This window comes from Ursus americanus, chromosome 10 (genome assembly GCF_024610735.1).
Source record: "Ursus americanus isolate L20-20 chromosome 10, mUrsAme1.1.p, whole genome shotgun sequence".
Taxonomy (NCBI): Eukaryota; Metazoa; Chordata; class Mammalia; order Carnivora; family Ursidae; genus Ursus; species Ursus americanus.
Window position 1 is genome coordinate 77,943,881 of NC_142136.1, and position 23,087 is coordinate 77,966,967.

The 23,087-nt window shown below is 37.6% G+C and overlaps 1 protein-coding gene across 4 annotated transcripts in view; it reads left to right on the forward strand.

Annotated features, from left to right (window-relative positions):
* The window catches only part of CPAP (centrosome assembly and centriole elongation protein), a 58,930-nt gene continuing 35,843 nt past the window's right edge, over positions 1-23,087 (forward strand). For 2 of the 4 annotated variants that reach the window (XM_087865247.1, XM_087865248.1), the window contains exons 1-10: positions 7-87; positions 1,806-1,887; positions 5,151-5,660; positions 6,202-6,325; positions 10,407-10,706; positions 12,593-12,704; positions 13,577-13,679; positions 13,808-15,434; positions 18,122-18,254; positions 22,249-22,414. In XM_087865247.1, the coding sequence (XP_087721373.1) occupies positions 5,217-5,660; positions 6,202-6,325; positions 10,407-10,706; positions 12,593-12,704; positions 13,577-13,679; positions 13,808-15,434; positions 18,122-18,254; positions 22,249-22,414 (3,009 nt within the window). In that variant the 5' untranslated portion in view covers positions 7-87; positions 1,806-1,887; positions 5,151-5,216. Of the gene's footprint in view, positions 88-112; positions 1,888-5,150; positions 5,661-6,201; positions 6,326-10,406; positions 10,707-12,592; positions 12,705-13,576; positions 13,680-13,807; positions 15,435-18,121; positions 18,255-22,248; positions 22,415-23,087 lie in introns of those variants that run through there. The other 2 variants (XM_045797154.2, XM_045797152.2) reach the window with 2 other exon arrangements.

Genomic DNA, 23,087 nt, shown 5'->3' on the forward strand with positions numbered 1-23,087 from the left:
GTGGTGATTGTGGCGCCTCATTCATAAATGCAGGGACGGTTCTTGCTCTGGTTTGAGTGGACTGAGAGGCCAGGGGACGGCGGAGCGGTAATTTGTGGATGAAAGGAGCGGGGGAGCTGGTGTGGTGGCCGCCCTGCGTCTAAGAGTGTTGGCGGGACGTGGGAGGGACCCGCTCCGGGCCTCTGGGGCTGGCTCGGCGGGGCGCGGAGGGAGCGGGACGCCGGGCGACCGTGCGGTGGCGGCCAACATCAGTTTTGTGTCCTAGCTTAACGCTGTTTTGTAGGGAGCCTGCCTTTCAGGGACGGTCACCGCCTGTGGTTTTGGCTGTACTTCAAGCCGCTGTTTAGAAGCGTAGGAGACACAATCGTTCGAAAAGAAAGTGTAAAGTGGCGTTGCTTTCTGTCCTTATTAAGGGCAGATCGTCACCGACGATCATCAGTCAAGAGCTGTCTTTTAAAGCTTTGCTGTGGAGTCGTGGTTTCCAAGAACATGTATTTTGGGAGACTGATAAATCATCTCCCAAATCAACTAGTTATACGGTCGGAGGGTGACTTTGAATTAACTGTGTCCACTTTCCCCTTCAGGATGCAGAGAATTTATTCCCCCAAACTACCTAAAGAATGTTTACATAGCACTGTCTGGAGGTTTCGAGGCTGTGAATTTGTTTCAAACAGATTTTGATATCTAAAAAATCCTAGTCCACATGATAATCCTTTCTAGACATTTTGCTATATATATGTTCCCTTTAGCAACATACATATATGTTCCCTTTATTTGCCTGAATATTAATAATAAATCGCAGATTAAGGTGAAACAGTATTTTTATTCTTCATGCTGACAGTAAATACACTTTGAGGATCATATTCATGAAATTAAAATGAAGGGATAGAAGTGTTTGTTTTAAGTGTAGTTTGTTTTAAGGTGTTTGTTTTAAGATGCAGATGTCTTGAGTGCTGCAACACAACGATAAGGAACTCAATCTAGAGAACTTTTCTAGTTTTTGATGTTACAAAATAAATAACTTTGTAGCTTGTCTCCTTTCTAAATTTGGATTTCAAATTTTCCTGCTAAAGTCTTTGAAATTTAACATAGATTACTTGGTTTTGATGAAAAGCTGTTACCTTTCGACTCAAAAATAATTAGAGTTAGTTTGCTTAGAACAGATTTTTAAAAATTATTCAGCAATAACAGATATTCGGTAAACTGCCTTAATCTTAAGTGTACTACCCAAATGTATACACCCATGTAATCACCACCAGGTAAAGATAATAACACTCCCTATCAACCCTGAAGGCAGAAGCCTCTTCTCAGTCAGTCCAACCCCGGCTACCTAGATAACCATGAGTCTGACTTCTGTACTTATAAATTTATTTTGCCTATTCTTGAACTTCCTATTAAATGGAAATACAGTGTGAATTTGTTGAGACTTGGACTCAACATTACTCATCCATGTTGTTTGTAGCGCAGTGTTTTTAAATATGTGAATAGCTGTGGATCTCAGACTGTGATACCAGTGAGAAAAATCACACTGTCACTTTGGCCTTTGCTTAGTGAATAGTTTGAAAGCATTCCTTTTGTCCTATATTTCTTTGAACAGTTCTACAAACTGGTGATTCAGAGTATTTGTATATGTGATTTAACAACTGTACCCATGACACTATTTCAGGATTCTGCTTCAGAAAATGTAGCACAAGTATTTTCAGTATATGTCATTACACTCAGTAAAGCAACAAGGGAAACAGCAGTCTCTTGTTTTAAAATTCTATTAAATCCGTTTTAATAAAATGACCCCATCTGTCTTTCAGTTCTTCAGTCATATTAGCTACTTTCAAGTGCTAAATAGCCATATGTGACTAGTGGCTACCATAATGGATAGTACAGTTCTAGGTAATTGTACTTTTTTGTCTGATTTCTTATAAACTGCTTTGCATTTTGCCTAAGTCAATTTAACAATATATCTTGTATATATTCAGGACTCCCCTATCAGTACTTAATAAGCTTACTTGGTTCTCTGTAACCCTTGTATAATGTGAATACTGTAATTAGCTGGTCTTCCCTTAATAGACATTTAAGACATTAATCAGTTTATTACAAATGTTGTGAACTTGTGCCAGTATAGCACAAAATGCCTAGATGTGAAATTGCTGAGTCAAAGTTTCTGTGCCTTTACAGTTTGGATCAATATTATCAAATTGCCCTTCAAAAGGTTTTACCAATTTACATTGCCAAGTAACATTTTATGAAAGAGTTCTTTTCCATACTGGGGTTTAGCAATTTTTGGTTTTTGCCAACCTGGTATGTGAAAAATGGCATGTTGTTACTGTTTTAATTTCTATTCAATGGAGTGATGATGGGCATTTTTTAATGTTTGGGCATCTGTATTTCTTTTTCTGCTTATATCTTTTTTTTTTTCGGGTACTAGGTACAAAACTAAATACACGTTTGCCTCCAAATTGCCATTTTTCATTTCCCTTTGGAGATATCTATTTATCTATCTATGTATCTATCTATCTTAAGTCTAGAATTGTATCTGAAAAATAGTGTGAATTTCATTTCACTTTGGTACTAGATTTTCTCCTTTCTCTCCTCAAAGACAATGCTATAGTAATTCTTTGCTTTCTCCATCCTCATTAACCTACACACATGCTTTTATTTCTCCTGTCTTAAAAATCTTTCTTCGCCGTGCTTCCCTGCGCAGCTACTGTCCTATTTATTTCCCTCCCTTTATAACAAAACTCCTGGAAAGAGTTAGCTAGCCTCAGTTTCTCATTCTTTCATGCATTCCCTCCAACCAAGCTTTTGCAGTCTTCCTCTTCCCCAAGTTGCTGTCATTGAAGTTATCATGACCTTTATTTTGCTCAGTTCCAAGGTCAGTTTTCAGTTCTCCTCACCCTTCATCTATTAACAGCGTTTAACAGATCTTTTTTCCTTGAAACACTTTCTTCACTTGGTCTCAAGAACACTATACTTTCTACATCTTCTCTTTTTTGTCTACCCTTAGTCACTTAGTGATCTCACCCAGTGTCAAGGCTTTAAATATCACCTATATGCTAAGGATACTCACATTTATGCTTCACAGCCTTGACCTCATCCATGAATCCCATTCTCGTGTGTCCAACTGCTTATATGATGATGACTGGAACGCCTGTTAGGCATCTTAAAATGTTTGAAACTCAGGGGTGCCTGGGTGGCTCAGTTGATTAAGTGTCTGCTTTCGGCTCAGGTCATGATCTCAGGGTCCTGGGATGGAGCCCCGCATCAGGCTCCCTGCACAGTGGGAAGTCTGCCTCTCCTGCCCCTCCCCCCGCTCATACTCCCCACAAAATAATAAAAACTTAAAAAAAAAAAAGGCCTAAAAAAATGTTTTAAATTCAACTCTTGATCTCTCATTCCCCCAAAAATGTTTCATCTCTAGTTTTCCCCATTTCGGTTAATGGCAACACTGTTCTTCCAGTTGCTCAGCCAGAAAATTTTAAGGAATGAAGGGGAGGACCCTGTTGACCTCTGGAGGTTTGGTAGACAATAAAGGAAGAGTCATAGGTAATACAGTGAAATCATATGAGATTCAGAATTCAGTGGTTTTTCCAGGCTCAGTGGTACAAAGTATGGGCTCTATAGGAAGAAGTGTTCTCAGGAAGGTGAGAGAGGAGGTTGAGGATAATAGGAGATCTTGCTGGTGATGGACTTTGGGGCTGCGTGGGCATTGGAGATGGAATAAGGCATGTGCATGGACATCAGAGTGTTAGAGATAAAGGGTGGCTTAGGAGCCAGGTCCTCCTCTTGGTGACTGATGTAAATAAGTCTAAACACATAACAAGATTAATCCCAGGGAATTCAAGATAGATAGTGGTGATGAGACTGTAAGAATTGGTGGGGGGGATCCTGGGAGTGAAGGTTTTCCATATGAAGCCCGGGTCTTATTCTGCCCCTCACAGCTGCACCACTCACTCCTTGACCTCCACCAGGTCCTTGAGTTTATCTCCTAGAGGAGGACTCCCTGTCTACCCTCTGTAAACTTGCAAATCTCCTTCCCCCACATCGCTTTTATTTTTCTCCTTAGCATTTATTACTGTATAACATACTGTATAATTTACTTTTATATGCTTTTGTATTTCTTCACTAGACTGACTTATTAACTGCTGTATGCCCAGTGACTAAAATAATATCTGGCATAGAGTAAGAACTCAACGAATGTTAGTTGAGTGAAATCAGTCATATGGAGGAGGAAGAGCTTATCTTCTGTGTGATAATGCCATTTAAGTTTATTGCATGGTGACTGAATTACACTACGAATTTGGTTATTTTAGAGTATGATTCATACAAAGTAGCTGTCCTATCATGTGAACTAATGTAATTTTGTTGTTGAACATCGAATGACCACAAATAATACTTTATACTACTGAATTTATTTTAAATAATAGAATCTTAGTTCTGATTTAATTTTAACTTAATTTTAGCAAACATTTATCGAATTTCTCCTTCTGCCAGGAATGGATGGTGCTAGGCATGGGTGAATATACAGGTGACTATATCTTCAAGAAACTCACAGCCTGGTAGATTATGAACAAAAAAGCAGAGTACCACTAATACTGAGATGAATGCCAAAATAGTGATGTCAGAGACCTCTAGGAATACAGATGAGGAGGGTCTGCCTGCTGGGCAATGGGCGAGAAGGGGGTTGAGGGAATAAGGGAAAGTGAGAAACAGTGCCGCTGAAGCCATGGGGGCGGTGGTGACTCTTGTTCTGTAACTAGGGAGAACATGGGTTCCCCAGTTGGGCAAAGAAGCCATGTTGGACTAGGGCCAGAAGCATGAAAGTGTTTAATATAGGTAACATTTGATAGTTATAGTAATTGAATAACATTTGATAGTTATAGTAATCAAATAGTTATAGAGTTTTAGGTTGACTAATTTAGCCCTTGTATAAAATTCTCAGTAAGCAAATGATTAGATCAGAAGGGAACTTAGGTTTTTGATTTGCTCAATTTGGATGTTTTTAAGACTTAAAAGAAACCACATAGCTTAATGCCCAACTGCTTTGCTGGTTGAAGTCTTTTGTATTTGAAATATTCAGTAGATTTTTGTGCTGATTCAAGTTTTGGGTAGAATAGCTTTAACCAGTGCTTTTTGTTGGCATCTTCTTTCTACAGGTTTTGGAAATTAGTAGCTCTTCTAACTTTTACATTATTTAAATATAATATTATCATTGGACTAAAATGTTCCTGATGCCAACCTCTTCTGAGTTAAACAGTGGGCAGAGCTTCTTAACCCAGTGGATGACCAATCCTTCTCGGGCTGGGGTCATCTTAAATCGTGGATTTCCTATTTTGGAAGCAGACGAAGAGAAGCGAGCAAATGTGAACATTTCTACCAACCTTCCTGTTAAAGCCACACATTTTGCAAATAGCTTCAGCTTTATAAGTGAAGAAGATTCACTTCACGAAGAACAGAAGTTGGAGTCTAACAGCCCTTATAAACTACAATCAAATAAATCTGAAACACATACAGTGTTTCCTTTAACTAAAGAAGGACCGCAAATAGTGGCATGTCAAGATGCTCCTGGACACCGGGAAGACAACAAAAATGACTTTATCTCAGATCTTTCCAGTGAATGCAAAGAAGTGGCTTATAAAGACCCACTTTTTAAAAAGCTTGAACAGGTACAACAGGATTTGGCCTAATATGTATTTGCGTTACTGCAAGTTTCTGTTGATGATGAAGTCACCTGTTCAGGGCCTCTTGTTTCTTCCCTTTTACTGTAAAATCCTCAAAATACCAAATTTTGCCTTTTGTCTAATGTGAAACATTAACACAGGTTTGGTATGTAAGATACAGCACTTGAGGTAACAGTGTCTTTAAGTTTCTGTTTCACTTGGTAAAAACTAAATTAGAAACGGTTGATCAAATATTAGGGGGAAAATGGATCATAAATGTACTGATACCTATCCTATTTTAAGAATCCATGGATTCATATGACTTTTCTGTTTCTTAGTTGGGATGGTCGATATGGTTTCCTTCATTAAAAAAATAGGATTTTGGAGTTTTGGTGGCAGACGTAGTTACTTAGAAATCTCTCTTTGAAACTCCTGACGAGAGGTGATATGGAAAGGGAGATGAGAGGCATTAAGATAAATATAAGGAGCAAAGAGCCATAAAGAAATGTGAAGTTAGTTTAATCAAATTAATTTTATGTTTAAAAAGCTGAAAGAAGTACAACAGAAGAAGCAGGAACAGCTGAAGAGGCAGCAGTTAGAGCAACTACAAAGACTCATGGAAGAACAAGAGAAGCTGCTTACTATGGTGTCTGGGCAACACACACTCCCAGGTATTTTTTGCTTACATGGAGCCTTCAGTTAGTCTAACAGTGGACAGTTACGTACATTTCTCACCTTTAGTTGTCTAACAGGTTATTTCTCCCGTTGCTCTATCATGTTGTAAACTCCAGTTTCGTTAGGGGCCTTGAAGAGAACTGTGAAATGATGGTAGTGTTTTATAATTGCAACAAGTGGGAGCTGTGCCATTCTGGAGCATGTGTACCCTGCTTAAAGGCATTCATATTTATTTACAATAAAATTTTAAAAAGACGTAGCAGAATAAAAGGTCTAGAGCCAAATTTGGCCCAGGGCTACTGGCTTACAATCACTGCCTGAAGAATAAAACACTCCTCAGGGTCATAAAGGTAAATATGTGTAGAAGCTATTCTGCTCAGCAAAAGAACCATACCAAAAATGTTTTCTGTGGTGGTAGCTGACAGAATTCTTTTGTTGTATGCTAGAACAATTCAAAGAAAGAATAATGTGCTTATCAGGAGAAAATAAACCTGCTGAAATGTGATCTGGAGCAGTGGTTTTGAAAGTTGTTTGACCGTACTGCATTATAACAAAAACATTTACACTCATAATTCCAAAGAGATTTCATAAATCAGACCTTATTGGTGTGCCTGGCATGTAGCAAGGATACTTTCTGTTTATTTTATCCTATTCTTGGTCATTAAAAAAAATGCCAGTCATGATTCCGATGATAAAATTACTAATGGATTGTGACCCACAGTTTGAAAAACAGTGATCTGGAGCAATGTGTTTGCTTCTTGGTGCTCCCTTTTAATTAAGTGATGCATTACTGATCCAGGAAAGTGCCTGTTCTGTTCAGAGGTTGCGCTGAGCATTGAGAATACAAAGAAGAAAAGACATTGGCAGATGAGTATGCAGAGTGTAGCTGGGTGGGATTCGGGGAGTGGTAGTGGTAGTGATGAGAAATGTACCACACGACTGGTTTAAGGGAATACGATGTTTATCTTAATGAATTTAGAGAACATAGTGTGTGTCTTGAAATAGTTGAATGGTTCAGGGTTCCTTTATGGAATACATAAAGAGGATAATCAAGATCATTTAAATAACAGCCTGTGATATTTTTTAAGGTAGAAGTAGCACTATGGTAGAGCAATAGGGAAGCAGATTTCAAAGTTCTTAATATAAGAACTAGCCCCATTCGGTTATGGAACTTTGCTTTTAGGGCAGTGGTTTTCACAGTTTGGTCTCAGGACCCCTTAGCACTCTTAAATTGTTGAGGACCCCAGAGAGCATTTATTATATGGCCTATAGCTGTTGGTATTTACTGTATCAGAAATGAAAATGGAGAAATTTAAAAATTAATTCACTTAAAATAATAACCAGTTACAGTATTTTTTTTTAAATGAAAAGTCTTTTCTAAAAAATTAGAAGAATGGCATAGTTTTATATTTTTGAAAATCTCTTTTAACTTCTGGCTTAAAAGACCTCAGCTGATTCTCCTATCTCCTTCTGCATTCAGTCTCCTAAGTTATATTGTTTTGGTTGCAGTATATGAAAAAAAATTCAGCTTCACATGGATGTTTAATTAGAAAAAAAGAGGAATACTGTGATAGCCTTTTCAAGTAATTGTGGTCATTTCTTTGATATTGTATCCAAACCTGACAAGTGGCCATTTCTTAGTGGCGATCCACAGTATGGAGTCTGGAACCATATTCATGCACTTTTTTATACTCTATTACATAAAATATATTGGAATATCTTGGCTTTTTTTTTTTTTTAAAGATTTTATTTATTTATTCAACAGAGAGAGAGACAGCCAGCGAGAGCGGGAACACAAGCAGGGGGAGTGGGAGAGGAAGAAGCAGGCTCATAGCGGAGGAGCCTGATGTGGGGCTCGATCCCGTAACACCGGGATCACGCCCTGAGCCGAAGGCAGACGTTTAACCGCTGTGCCATTGAGGTGCCCCTATCTTAGCATTTTGAATGGCTCTTTTATCATGCTCATATGATCTGGTGAAATTGTGCATTGGTTATTTGGAAAATAGTGGTTCACGGAGTTATGTGGGTTTTTAAAATACTGACATTTCAATTTGTAATATCAAAAAATTATATCCATTAATACCACTACAGATTTCATCATAAAAGTCCTGAAGTATTATGAAGCTGTCAGGCTCATAGTGGTAGACATGTTTAGTAAGTTTTCATTTTTACTTGAAATTTCGAATTTTACCATTCTTAGCGAGTACTGTCAGTTATTTTTCTTGAAGTGACTGGTTTGCTTGTTTCATTTTTGAGAAAATACCTGCCAAGTACCAAGTTTAAATCATGATAGTTTGTCATTTATTCTTTCAAGTAAAAATGATGTTCTTTGAGAGAAGTGGCTAGTTGAGCTTACAACTCAAAAAATGATGCAGCCATGTCTTGGTTTGCAGCAGAAGTGATTTATGCATGCTTTCTGTTTTGTTGAATAGAATGTTCAAAAGACATGTACTCAACAGTTAAAATCAATTAAAAATAATGTTTGCAACTTTATCTAGGACATTCTTAAGTAAAACTGGTTTCTTCTTCTTTTTTTTTTTTAAACTGCAAGTGCTTGGTGGTGACTCATACAGTGACTGCTAGCATAGTTGAGGGCTGCTGTCCTGCTTTTGAGTGAAGGCATCAGGAGTTTCCATTTTGCTCTTGCTCCATCAGTGCATGTGTTGGCAAAGTGAAAAAGGCAAATACTGTCTTAATATTTTATGAAAATAGATTTGACCTGGTGGATGCCCTGAAAGAATCTTAAGAGACCTTCAGGGGTTTACAGACCACACTTTGAGAACTGCTACTTTGGGCTATTGGACTTTTATCAAAGACATCTTCAGTGTAAAGTGGGATGATTATTAGTCAAAAATATTGGGATGGGGAGAGTATTGTTATAAAGGAAAGGAGGTCGAACCTGATAATCAGTGGGGGACCTACCTGATTTCCAGTTTTATTTGTGGGTTGGAGGTGAGGCAGATGGGTATGAGAGGTAGGTGGCATGGCTCTTTTATGTTTTATTAAACACTTCCCATTGGGTCTCTTCTTCTTTTTTTTTTTTTTAAGAGTTTTAAAAAAAGATTTATTTATTTATTTGAGAGAGAATGCGTGTGCGTGTGAGAAGTAGGGGCAGTTGGGGAGGGCAGAGGGAGAGAATCTTCAAGCAGACTCCACACTGAGCACAGAGCCTGATGCAGGATTTGGTCCCAGGACCCATGAGATCATGACCTGAGCTGAAACTAAGAGTTGGACGCTCAACTGACTGAGCCACCCAGGTGCCCCTAAAGATTTTTATTTTTAAGTAATATCTACAACCAGTTTGGGGCTTGAACTCACAACCCTGAGACCAAGAATCATATGCTCTACTGACCGAGACAGCCAGGTGCCCCTTTACTTCTAAATTTAGTTAAGACATTCTGGGAGAAGAGAAGGATAGTAGGAGGATTTCAAGGCGATGGTACAGCAGCTAGGATGGAGTATTTGCCATCTACCCTCCAAGAATTATAAATTAGAGATATATAGGAGGGGAATCTCTGTGTTTATTTCCAAAGCAGAGACTCAAGAAAACAGTGAAAAGATAATCAGGAAATTTAGAAACTACAGAAAAGTACAAAACAAAAGTCACCCATAATTCTACCACCTGAAGATACCAAAATGTTGACAGTAACCTAGAGGAAAGGTGCTTTTATAGGCCGTGACACAGGGCAGTTATTTGTCATTAGAGAACTATGCAATCATTTGCAGCCATCTGCATTGGTGCTCTCTCTGCTTGTCACGGGGCTGCAGAGTCGATAATTCCAGCGGTGCTTCTCACAGATGAAACATGAGTGGTGTCTTCCAGACTCAGGCAGTGCTGCAGCTCTCCCAGGTATAGACTGTCTGCACATGAATTATAGGAGAAGTATACCCGTAATTAAAATTATGCAAGAGTAATTTTTAGACTTTTAAAATTTCATGATTTTGTTACAAGAGTTTCCTAATATGGAAGAAAAAATACTTTTATCACTTTGGAGAAAACCTGGTGGGTGGGGATCACTAACAAAAGAGAAAATGTTCTAGAAAGTCATTAGTTTTGTTGATTTTGTAAATTGCCAGGTTTAACCCTACCGCCTGATGATCAGAGGCAGAAGTACAGATCTCCGGGAAATCCAACCACCGCAGAGAAAACCACACCCTTCTTACCATCGTGTATCTACCAGAATCAAACCCAGGAAAAAACGCACACTTCCGGCATTTTATCTAATGAACAAAACAACTTCTGTAGAACTACTCATCCAGATTTTGTCTTAACTTCAAAAAATGGTGCTTCTCTCAATTTGTTTTGTGAGGCACAACATCAAGACGCACTTTTGAAAAAAAATGATTTAAAGGAAGAAAACCATAACCATTCTTTAGGTGAGTTACTTACGTTTTTCTCTTCTGTACATAATTAGTAGTGTTACCAAGCTGTGCTAAGATAGGAATAGTCCTTTCTGCATTTTTTTCTTGTCCCCTGTGGCTTTAATTACGAGCCCCTACATGTTGCACAGCCACTGAGCTTGGATTGGATGTAGAGCTGGACATAGAATTTGTGACTTTCTGAGACCAATTGCAGTACTCGTGCTGACTTCAAACCTCCCATGGTAGCATGGGGTCTTCAAAGAGGGAGGCAGTGAGTTCTGTGTATACCATTTTTCTTTGAGAGAGAAATAGTTTGAGATTGATTTAAAACGTGCATGGTGGTGGTGGTGGGGAAACATGATAGAGAATGTGAAATGTGAGAAATAGGTTGGTGATGGCACTTATTATTCAAAAAAGAAATCCCCTCCAACTCCAGACATTCCGTTTGTCCTCACTGCATCTCTGTATTCCCAGCACCCAGCACGTTCCTGCCAGAGAACTGGCAGTGTCTGATGGTCTAAACTCATGGAACTCTCATGGCATTTTCTTCTTGTCTTTTTTTCTTAACTCCTGTTTCTGTGCCCTACTCCCGCCTCCATTTTTATTTTTTTTTACATTTTGTAACCATAGAATATTGTATGATTGTGTTCTTTGCCCTCTCAACACGGAAAATGCTTATGGTACATTCCATAGTCTTTGTAACCATAATTTTAATGGTTGTCATCATTATGCTAGTCATCAAATAATATATCAGTATTTAATGTTCTTTGCAGTAGGGCTGACTTGTTTCTAATATTTTTCATTTAAATTTAATTTTCAATTTTAATGGTGTTTTCGTGAATATGTTCTTTGGGCTAAGTTATAAAAAAACACATAATATGACAGAAGGTGTCTTCACTTACTACTTAGGATTGGGCACCTTTGTGCATAATATTTTATTTCTGATTTAGAAGAATTCCTTAGTATGGAAAGGTCTAATGCCTTTAAACATTTTTTTAAATAGCATACTCTCTTAACCTTTTATTTTGGAAAATTTCAAACATCCACAAAACTTGAAAGTCCGCTGCAATGATTAGCAGTAGATCTCAACTCAACAGTTAATATTTTGCCATGTTTACTGTATATTTGTATGTGTTTATGTATGTTTATACCTATATCTGTATCTCTGTCCATATTTGTATGTAATTTGCTCAGTCATTCCATTGCAGGTAATATGCAGGCATTATGTTACATCATTTTAAATATTTCAGCATGCATCAAGTAAAAAATTAGGACATTCTTCTGTATAGTCCCAGTACCAGTCAAATATTCAAATCCATTTTAGAATTCTTGCTATTGTCCCAAAATATTTTTTAAAGGTGTCTTTTTTTAAAAAAAAAAAACAAAAAAACAGGATCCAGTCAAGTTCATCTATTACATTTGGTTGTTATAGCCCTTTAGTCATTTTTAATTTAAAAAAGTCAACACTTTTTTTCATAACATTAACCTTTTGAAGAATGTCATGTTTTTATTAGGGTTTTATAGTTTATTTCTGTCATATTAAAGAAATCCTTGAGGGCTCTAAAATCTTTGGCATACATTACTTATTTTTTTTAAGATTTATGTATTTCAGAGAGAGAGCACGCATGCAAAGAGGGGGTGGAAGGGGCAGAGAGAGGAGAGAAGCAGACTCCCGGTTGAGTACAGAGCCCATTGCGGGGCTCGATCCCACAACCCCAAGACCATGACCTGAGCTGAAATCAAGAGTTGGACACCCAACTCACTAAGCTTCCCAGGTGCCCCTGGCATACGTTACTTTTGATAAATATTTTTTTAGCATAGTTAGTAACTTGTAATATTCTCAAGTTTTAAGACTTTATTCTTTATTTTTTGAAACTAAGTTTTCCTGATTTTTATTCTAGGAGAAGGTATTTTACCATGTTGGGAGAAAGTGACTGAACCAATTGAGGAAGGGAATGATGTGAACATAAAAAAAATTGGTGATTCTTCAGAAGTGGCTAATATTGAAGAAAGGTATCATCCATGTTGAAAGGAATAAGAAGAGTGACCGTTTAATGTAAAAGCCAGCTATTAAGATAGAGCACTTTCTTTTTTTTTTTTTTGAAAGACCCAGGGTTTTCTTGCTTTTGCTTGAATATGCTTTTAAGTATAATGTTAAAGATACAACTTATCACATATTGTCAGCAATAGACAGCTGTTAGGGAGATACATCAAATCAAGTAGCTTTGACATCGTTTTGGAAGAACTGAGCAGTTTTTTAACCAAAGGGGGAAAAAAATCTGGATAAAATTAATCTTCTCTCAGATAGTTAAGTAGGTCCCATTTGGGCAAAGACAGAAACAAATTACTATTGAGTCTCACCTATAAATTATAATTGGGTAAGTCTGGTGTCACCTACAAATTATAATTGGGTAAGTCTGGTTACAGAATTTAAAAATATTATGACAAAGAAAATATCAATACTGAAGTTTATGATTTTCTTAAATATTTGAAATATTTTTGTATATGTTATGGATGGGCAAATGACTTCTGATTATTGCTCTATTTACATTGTCAAGGCTCTTTCTTAAAGATGCATATTTGATGAAATTTTCAAAATATATTTTAAAGTGATACAATGAATATGATATTTCGAAAGTTAATCTACAGGCAATAAATGGACTTCAGAAAGGTTTTTTCTCAAATCATGTGTAGAGTGTTGCACATTTCTGTATTTTGGGAGATGGGGTGGGATTATAGCTTTCATTGGATTCTCAAAGGGGCTCCCTGACTTTGAGAAAGGGTAGTTCTTAGTGTAGTTAGGGGTGTCTATATCAGGCACACTAAGTGTCAAATGTTTACCACATCGTGATTTGCATGTTAAGTAACTTTATTTTTATGATTAGACCTATTAAAGCTGCTATCAGAGAAAGGAAACAGACATTTGAAGACTACTTAGAAGAACAAATTCGGCTGGAAGAACAAGAACTGAAACGAAAACAGATAAGGGTAGGCATTTCCACTATTTTGATTAAATTCACTAAGGCTTTAGAGATTTGTTTATAATTTGCTTTAAAAATAACTTTGAAATGACTTGGATGTACCAACATTAATTCAAATATTATTCTCTATTTTAGGAAGCAGAAGGATCGTTCCTAATCAAAGCAAAACCAAAACAACCATTTTTGAAACGAGGAGAAGGTTTAGCTAGATTTACTAATGCTAAATCTAAGTCTCAGAAAGGGAGAGAAAGTAAACTAGTGACTGATCAGAGCATTTCAGAGGACCAACCTGTGTTTAAAATGGATAGACAACAATTCCAGCGGAAAACTGCTCTTATAAGTAAAGAACTGTGTACAGAGAACCCTCCTGTTAAAAGGAACAATAAAGGTAGGGCCAAGAGTGGTTTTGTCACACTCAGCCAGAAGCCAAAACTGCTTAAGAGTAGTAACAGAAAAAGTCTTCCTCCATCAGGATTGAAAATACCTGGAGGGAAGAAATGTGATGGGCAATTTAGAGACCAGATCAAATTAGAAAAAAAAGTTGAGTCTAATAATAGAGAAAATGTACCCGAGTGTGCAAAACCTTGTGATACTGGTTGTAAAGTCTGGAATAAGACACAGGGTAAAGATAAACTTCCTCTTTCGGCAGGACTGGTCAGCTGCATGTCTTCTAATAGCCCAAAAAATGAGGCCCTGAAAAAGTCAGAATCTTCTCTTGACCTTTCTCTTCAGAAAAAATTAGAGCATTGGGAACGAGAAAAGGAAAAGGAAAATTTGGAGTTAGATGAATTTTTGTTTTTGGAACAAGCTGCTGATGAAATATCATTTTCCAGTAATTCCTCATTTGTACTGAAGATCTTAGAGAGGGACCAGCAGATCTGCAAAGGTCACCGGCTGTCTTCCACCCCTGTCAAATCTGTGCAGCCAGAGATGGTGACGCTGGATCCTGTTATTCAGTGTAGCCACAACGAGGCTCCAGACTGTACTGAACCTGAACATGAGGGTGAGGGTGGGGTTGCACCTAACCAACCTGATTCAGTCTCCTCACCTGAACGATATGGGGAACAGTCGTGCAAAGTCAGTAGGAAAGCGTTCCAAATGAGCACTTCTGAAAATCAGGCTCGGTGGAATGTAAGTGATGATGAAGGTGTCACAGACAGTGACAGTGGCACTGACTCTGAGGAGCAACTTGATATTACCCTAAAACCATCAACTGAGGATAAAGAGAAGGGTTTCAGCAGCAGAGAAGACAGTCCACAAGTCTGTGACGGTAAGGGGCCTTTTAGGGACACTGGGACTCAAGAAGAAGATAAAAGGAGAGATGTTGATTTAGATCTGTCTGATAAAGATTACAGTAGCGATGAGTCTGTCATTATAGAAAGCTTGAAAAACAAAGTTTCTGAGTCCTCAAGACCCTTATCTGTAAGTATGAATAAAATTGACTTTGATGATGAAAGAACTTGGACTGACCTTGAAGAGAATTCATTTAAACATGATGCTGTTCTTGGGAATGAGGCCATTTATGGGACTCCTCAAACAGCCTACCCTAAGAGTGAAATCTGTGTATCAGACAAAACAATAAAGAGGAAGGTTGCACCGGTCAAGAAGGGAGAAGTCTTGAGGAAACCCAGTAGGAGCACAAGTCCTCCTCCTACATCGGATCTCATGATGAAATTCTTCCCTGCTTTGAAACTGAAACCAAAATCAGATTCACACTTGGGAAATGAACCCATGTTAAACCCAAGTCAAGACCAACCACTTGGTAAGTCAGCATTATAAAATAGGTATCAGAATGTTATAAATTTCGCATTTACCTTATTAGTCTGCTGTCAGAATGCTTAAAATCCTAACCTTTCTAGTTGCTCAGTAGAAGTCTAATTAGGTGATTTGTTAAAATTTGATTTATTTTGTGGGCCTAAGTAATAGCCACTAGTATAAAAGATTTGGATGCATTGTGATTTCATGTTTTTCAAATTTAAGCCTATGCCTTATTCTCAAGGCTTTAAAATTAATTTGTTATACAGTGAGATAAGACTTTTGTAACCAGAGAGTACCCAATATATGGTTTGTGTCACTGTGAGGTGAACCTTTGTGTGCACTTTTTAAAATGACTGTGTTTTTACTTAATTTTTTTACTACCTCATACCCTAACTTGCTAAATAGGACCAAGAAGAAATACAGTAAAATTGAAGTTTCCTTTCTTCCCTGGAGCTGCGCTCCTAGTTCCCTTTCCTAGAAGAACCTACGTTCCCATTTCATTTGTATATTCTAAAAAGATTCTGTGCATGTGAAAGTATATGGGTGAGTGGGTAATCTTCATACACAAACAAAACCGTGGTTTATTTTATTTATTTTATTATTATTTTTTAATAATAATATTTTTTATGTTAGTCACCATACAGTACATCCCTGGTTCTTGATGTAAAGTTCCATGATTCATTAGTTGCGTATAACACCCAGTGCACCATGCAATAAGTACCCTCCTTACTACCCATCACCAGCCTATTCCATCCCCCACCCTCCTCCCTTCTGAAGCTCTCAGTTTGTTTCCCAGAAAAACATGGTTTTTTGTATACCATTCTTCACCTTTTTTTTTTTTTAAGATTTTATTCATTTTATTTATTTGAGAGAGAGCACATATGAGCATGTGGGGGGTGGAGGGAGGGCAGAGGGAGAGGGAGAAGCAGACTCCCTGCTGAGCACAGAGCCTTCTACCCGTGCTCAATCCCAGGACTTTGGGATCATGACCTGAGCCGAAGGCAGATGCTTAACCCACTGAGCCCCCCGGGTACCCCCTTCAACTTGTTCCTAATAAACTTTGGAGATTGTTCTTTTCCACATACACATCTGCAAAAAAAGTATAGAATGAAAAATGCTTATAACTAACCTATCCAAAGGTATGTGTGATATCATTTTGGGCTATTTCCTTCCTGTCATTTTTCCTACGTATTTTTAAAATATGGTACAGTTATTTGTTAAAACTTATATTTTTGACCAAGTGTATAATACACATTGGCCATATCTTTAAAAATCTTTGTGTATTCTTTAAAAAAGATTTTATGTATTTATTTGAGAGAGAGAGAGAGAGCACACCAGCAGAGGGAGAGGCAGAAGCCGAGTGAGAAGCGGGCTCCCTGCTGAGCAGGGAGCCAGAAGCGGGACTCCATCCCAGGACCTTGGGATCATAACCTAAGCCAGAGGCAGACGCTTAAAAACTGAGCCACCCAGGTGCCCCCTTTGTGAATTTTAAAAATGGTTGCAAGACATTGTATGAACGCAACATTATTCTAGTCAGTAGTTTCCTTAATGTTGGATACTTAAATTATTTTTTACTATTAGAAGTAACACTGCAATGTGTATTTTTGTGCAAAAATCAGTTTTTCAAAAGGGTAATGGGAGGACAGAAACATTGGCTATTTTACTCTTTTAAATAGCAAATTTGTTATGGAAAAAGTCTTAATTTATATTTCTGCAACTAGTGGGGGTAAACTTTGATTTTGGTGTTGATTAGTGCTTTAGATGTCTTGTGAATTACTTATTCATGTTCTTAAGTTATATATGTGTATATTCATTAATTTTTAAAAGATTCGCTTATTTTTAAAGATTTATTTATTTTAGAGAAAGCCCATGTGAGCATGTGCGGGGTGGGGTAGGGGCAGAGGGAGAGGGAGAATCTTGAGCAGACTCCTTGTTGAGTGGGGGGCCTGATGTGGGGCTTGATCCCAGGACCCCGAGATCATGACTTGAGCAGAAATCAAGAGTCAGACACTCAACCAACTGAGCTACCCAGGTGCCCCTATTTATTTGAGAGAAAGGGAACATGTGAGCGGGGGACGCCGGGGGCTATAGAGGGGAGAGGGAGAGAAGCAGATTCCTCACTGAGCATGGAGCCCAACACATAGGCTGTCATGAACCTGAGATCATGACCTGAGCCAAAACCAAGAGTCAGTTGTTCAACCAACTGAGCCACCCAGGCATCCCTATATGTACATATTTAAATTGAAGTATAATTGACATATAACATCCTATTAGTTTCAGGTGTACATCATAGTGATTCGATATTTTTATTCATTACAAAATGATCCCATGATAAGTCTAGTTACCATCTGTTACCCTACAAAGATCTTTCAATAATGGCTGTTACCAAAAAGACAAAAAATAAACGTATTAGTTTTTTAAAAAATTATTTGAATTTCTTTTTATATGTAATGTTAATTCATTGTCAGATTGATACTCTTGGGGTTGAGTAATGTCTTTCTTAAATTTAGATTGGTTTCATCTGGAAAGTTAGGCCAATATAATTTTTGTTGTTATTAGAAGCATCGTTTCTCATGCATTTTAATAGTACCAATGTTTACAATATTTTTGGCTCTAAATGTTAATAGCTAGCAATTGTTTTTGCTGCTTAAGGCCTTTTGTGAAGTTCAGTGTATATGGCCTATTTTATAGGTGACAGTGCTCGATCTCAAGTTTTGAGAGAGAAAGTTATTGAATTGGAAACAGAAATAGAAAAATTTAAAGCTGAGAACACATCTTTAGCTAAACTTCGCATTGAACGGGAAAGTGCCTTGGAAAAACTTAGGTAAGTTTGCATCTATAAGTTGGGAAAAAATATAGTGATTCAGTTTTATCTTCAAGATAATATATAAAATATTTGAAATAATTTTTGTCAGTCCAACAAGATGAAAAGGAAGTGAAATCTTTTTTTTTTTTTAAATCTTAACCACATAAAAATTTTTTAATTAAAATGACCCATTGTAGTCAGACATCTGTTAAAAGGGGAATTCTCTTAGTAAGGAGATCATAAGTTTGAAAAGGATTTTGGAGTTGTGAATTCAAGTGCTACCTTGGCCAGGGCATTAATTTTCTAGGGCTACAGTATCAAAGTACAGTTGATCCTGAACAATGTGGGGTTTAGGGGCTCCATCCACCTGTACAGCAAAAAATCCACATATAATTTTTGACTCCCTAAAATCTTAACTACTAATAGTGTACTGTTGCCTGGAAGTCTTACTGATAACAGTTGATTAACACATGGTTTGTTACATGTGTTATATACATATTCTTATAATAAAGTAAGGTAGAGAAAAGAAAATGTTAAAAAAAGTCATAAGGAAGAGAAAATACACTTACAATACTGTACTGTAAAAATTTGTGTATAAGTGGATCTATGCAGTTCAAACGCATGTTGTTCAGGATCAACTGTACACACAAACTAAGTGGCTTAAAACAACAGGAATTTACTTTGTCATGGTTGTGGAGGCTAGAAGTCTGAAGTCAAGGCATCAACAGAGCCATGCTTTCTATCCTATCTTCTAGTGGTTGCTGTCAATCCTTGGCATTTCTTGGTGTGCAAACATCTGTTCAGGTCTCTTCATTCTTTTGGATATATGCCCAGGGGTGGAATTGCTGGATTCTGTACTTAATTGCTGGCAATTCTATACTTAATTTTTTGAGGAGTCACCATACTGAGTGGCTGCACCAGTTTACATCACATGAATTGATTTGATAATTTGAGCCAGCCTTCTGTTCCAGGAATGAATCCCACTAGGTCATGGTGTAAATCCTTTTAATGTGCTATTGGATTTGGTTTGCTAGTATTTATTGAAGATTTTTACATATGTGTTCATCAGGGATTGTCCTATAGTTTTCTCGTGGTGTCATTGTCTGGCTTTGGTGTCCAAGTGACTACCCTCATGAAATGAGTTTGGAAGTATTCCTTCTCTTGGAAGAGTTTAGGCAAGATGGGTATTAATTATTTTTTGAATGTTTGCTGGAATTTACCTGTGAAGCCATCTGGTTCTGAACTATTCTTTCTTGGGAAGCTTTTGTTTTTTTTTTTTTTTTTTTAATTAATAATGATTTTTTATTATATTATGTTAGTCACCATACAGTACATCCCCGGTTTTCGATGTAAGGCTCTATGATTCATTAGTTGTGTATAACACCCAGTGCACCATGCAATATGTGCCCTCCTTACTACCCATCACCGGTCTATCCCATTCCCCCACCCCCATCCCCTCTGTAGCCCTCAGTTTGTTTCTCATAGTCCATAGTCTCTCATGTTTCATTCCCTCTTGGGAAGCTTTTGATTAGTGATTCAATTTCCTTTTTATTGGTCTAGATTCAGTTTTGGTAGGTTGTATATTTCTAGGAATTTATCTGTTTCTTCTAGATTATCCAGTTTTGGGGATATAATTGCTCATAATATGATCCTTTTCATTTCTGGGGTTTCTATTGTAATGTGTCCTCTTTCCTTTATGATTTTATTTGAGTTTTCTCTCTTTCTTAGATCTAGTAGGGGTTTGTTGATTTTGTGTGTTTTTTCCTTCTGAGACTTCCATATGAGTGTATTGGTTCTTTTGTAGTGTCCCATAGATCTCATGGCTTTCTTCACTCTTGTTCATTCTTTTTCTTTTTCTTTTTTTCCTCTGACTAACCTCAAATTAACTGTCTTTGAGTTCACAGGTTCTTTCTTCTGCTTGGCTAAATCTGTTGTTGAAGCTCTCTATTGTATTTTTTCACTTCATTCATTGTATTCTTTAGCTCTAGAATTTCTGGTTTTTAAGTTTTATTTATTTATTTTTAAGTAATCTCTACACCCCACATGGGACTCAAATTCATGAAAGCTGAGATTAAGAGTCACATGCTCCACGGACTGAGCCAGCCAGGTTCCCCCCCCACCTTTTTTTTAAGTTTTATTTAATTAGTTTTAAGTAATTGTTTGTGTTTTTTAAAATGATTTCTGTCTCTTTGTTGAACTGTTTTCTTTCATATCTTATTTTCCTGATTTTGTTGAGTTGTTTATCTGTGTTCTCTTGTGGTTTGCTGAGCTGCTTTATTTATTTATTTATTTATTTTTAAGATTTTATTTATTTATTCGACAGAGATAGAGACAGTCGGCGAGAGAGGGAACACAAGCAGGAGGAGTGGGAGAGGAAGAAGCAGGCTCATAGCGGAGGAGCCTGATGTGGGGCTCGATCCCATAACGCCAGGATCACGCCCTGAGCCGAAGGCAGACGCTTAACCGCTGTGCCACCCAGGCGCCCCATTTATTTATTTTTTTAAATATTTTTTTATTATATTATGTTAGTCACCATACAGTACATCCCCGGTTTCCGATGTAAAGTTCGATGATTCATTAGTTGCGTATAACACCCAGTGCACCATGCAATATGTGCCCTCCTTAATACCCATCACTGGTCTATCCCATTCCCCCACCCCCCCTCCCCTCTGAGGCCCTCAGTTTGTTTCTCATAGTCCATAGTCTCTCATGTTTCATTCCCCCTTCTGATTACCCCTCCTTTCTTTATCCCTTTCTTCTCCTACCGATCATCCTAGTTCTTATGTTCCATAGATGAGAGAAATCATATGATAATTGTCTTTCTCTGCTTGACTTATTTCACTTAGCATTATCTCCTCCAGTGCCGTCCATGTTGCAGCAAATGTTGAGAATTCATTGATTCTGATAGCTGAGTAATATTCCAGTGTATATATGGACCACAACTTCTTAATCCAGTCATCTGTTGAAGGGCATCTCGGCTCCTTCCACGATTTAGCTATTGTGGACAATGCTGTTATGAACATTGGGGTGCATATGGCCCTTCTCTTCACTACGTCTGTATCTTTAGGGTAAACACCCAGTAGTGCAATGGCCACGTCATAGGGTAGCTCAATTTTTAACTTTTTAAGGGACCTCCACACTGTTTTACAGAGTGGCTGTACCAACTTGCATTCCCACTAACAATGTAGGAGGGATCCCCTTTCTCCACATCCTCTCCAGCAATTGTTGTTTCTTGCCTTGTCAATTTTTGCCATTCTAACTGGCGTAAGGTGGTATCTTAGTGTGGTTTTGATTTGAATTTCCCTGATGGCTAATGATTTTGAACATTTTTTCATGTGTCTGTTAGCCATTTGTATGTCTTCATTGGAAAAGTGTCTTTCATATCTTCTGCCCATTTTTGATTTATTTGTTTTTTGACACTTTTTCCTACTTTTCTGTCTCATGCTCCTTGTTTTATCCATCTAGGCCTCCTGGCTGATCTCTGACTGCATCAGGCATATTCCTACCTCAGGGCTTTTGCATGTGGTGTTCCCCCTTTCTGAGCTGTTTTGTCCAGATATCTTTATGGCTGTTCTCTAAGTTCCTTCCGATTTTACTTAAAATATTATCTCAGCAAAATACCCCATCCATAATTTCAGTCGTCTTGATAGTTCCCACCCTCATTTCTTGCATTATTTTTTTGCCTTCTAACGTGCTATATATATTTTTTGTCTTGTTATTGTCTGTCTCTTCCATTAGAATTAGAAGTTCCAGGGGAGTAAGGATGTTTGTTTTTTTCACGTGGTTTCTCCAGTATCGAGGGTAGTGCTTGATTCATAGTAGGTGCTCAATGAATATTTGTTGGAAGAATGCTTTATGGAGTTAACTGACAGTTATTTCAGTACTGTGGGTTGAAGATGGATTCAGCAAGACAAGCAGCTCCTCCATTCCAGGCTGTCACTGATGTTCCATTTTGTACCACATGTGGATTAAGATTCTCCCTTTAAATGATAACATGGTTTGGTCATTTTAGGAAAGAAATTACAGACTTTGAACAACAGAAAGCAAAAGAATTGGCTCGAATAGAAGAGTTGAAAAAGGAGGAAATGAGGAAGCTACAAAAGGAACGCAAAGTTTTTGAAAAGTATACTACAGTTGTGAGAACTTTTCCGGATAAAAAAGAACGTGAAGAAATACAGGTATGCCAGTTCTTTGTGTTATACTTATGTAAGTTAGTAAGGATGACAATTTTATAAGAATCTCAAGAGTTATATGATATGTCAAAGAGAAAAACATTTTTAAAGAAGATTTATTTATTTATTTGAGAGCAGAGAGAGGAGCAGAGGGAGAGGACGAGATTCCTTAAGCAGACTCCCTGCTGAGTGTGGAGCCCAACTTGGGCCTCGATTTCAGGACCTCGAGAACATGATCTGAGCTGAAATCCAGAGTCAGATGCTTAACCAGCTGAGCCACCCAGGGGCCCCTGGGTATCAATATATTAATCATCCATTGACTCAATAAGTAATCTGTCTGAGACTGCACTAGGAACATTTTTTGTAGTCTGACTTTTAAAGAGTAAAATATATCAGTTCCTTTCTTACTAAAGGCTTCCAAAAAGAAAAAAAAAAGGCTACAGTAATGCGCAATGGATAATTAATAAGCCAAGAGTTGGAAATTCACCAGCATCATGTTGTGTTGATCTGATTGACACCCCTTACACCAAATACTGTTACTTCTATTCATTTATACAAATTTAAGGCCCCTATACTAACTGGATGTTTAATTTTAAAATTTATCAATTGATAAGCCAGATAATCAGTCCCGTTCATTTCAAAGTTAGAATGGCCATAATCAGAGGAATGTAGTAGTTAA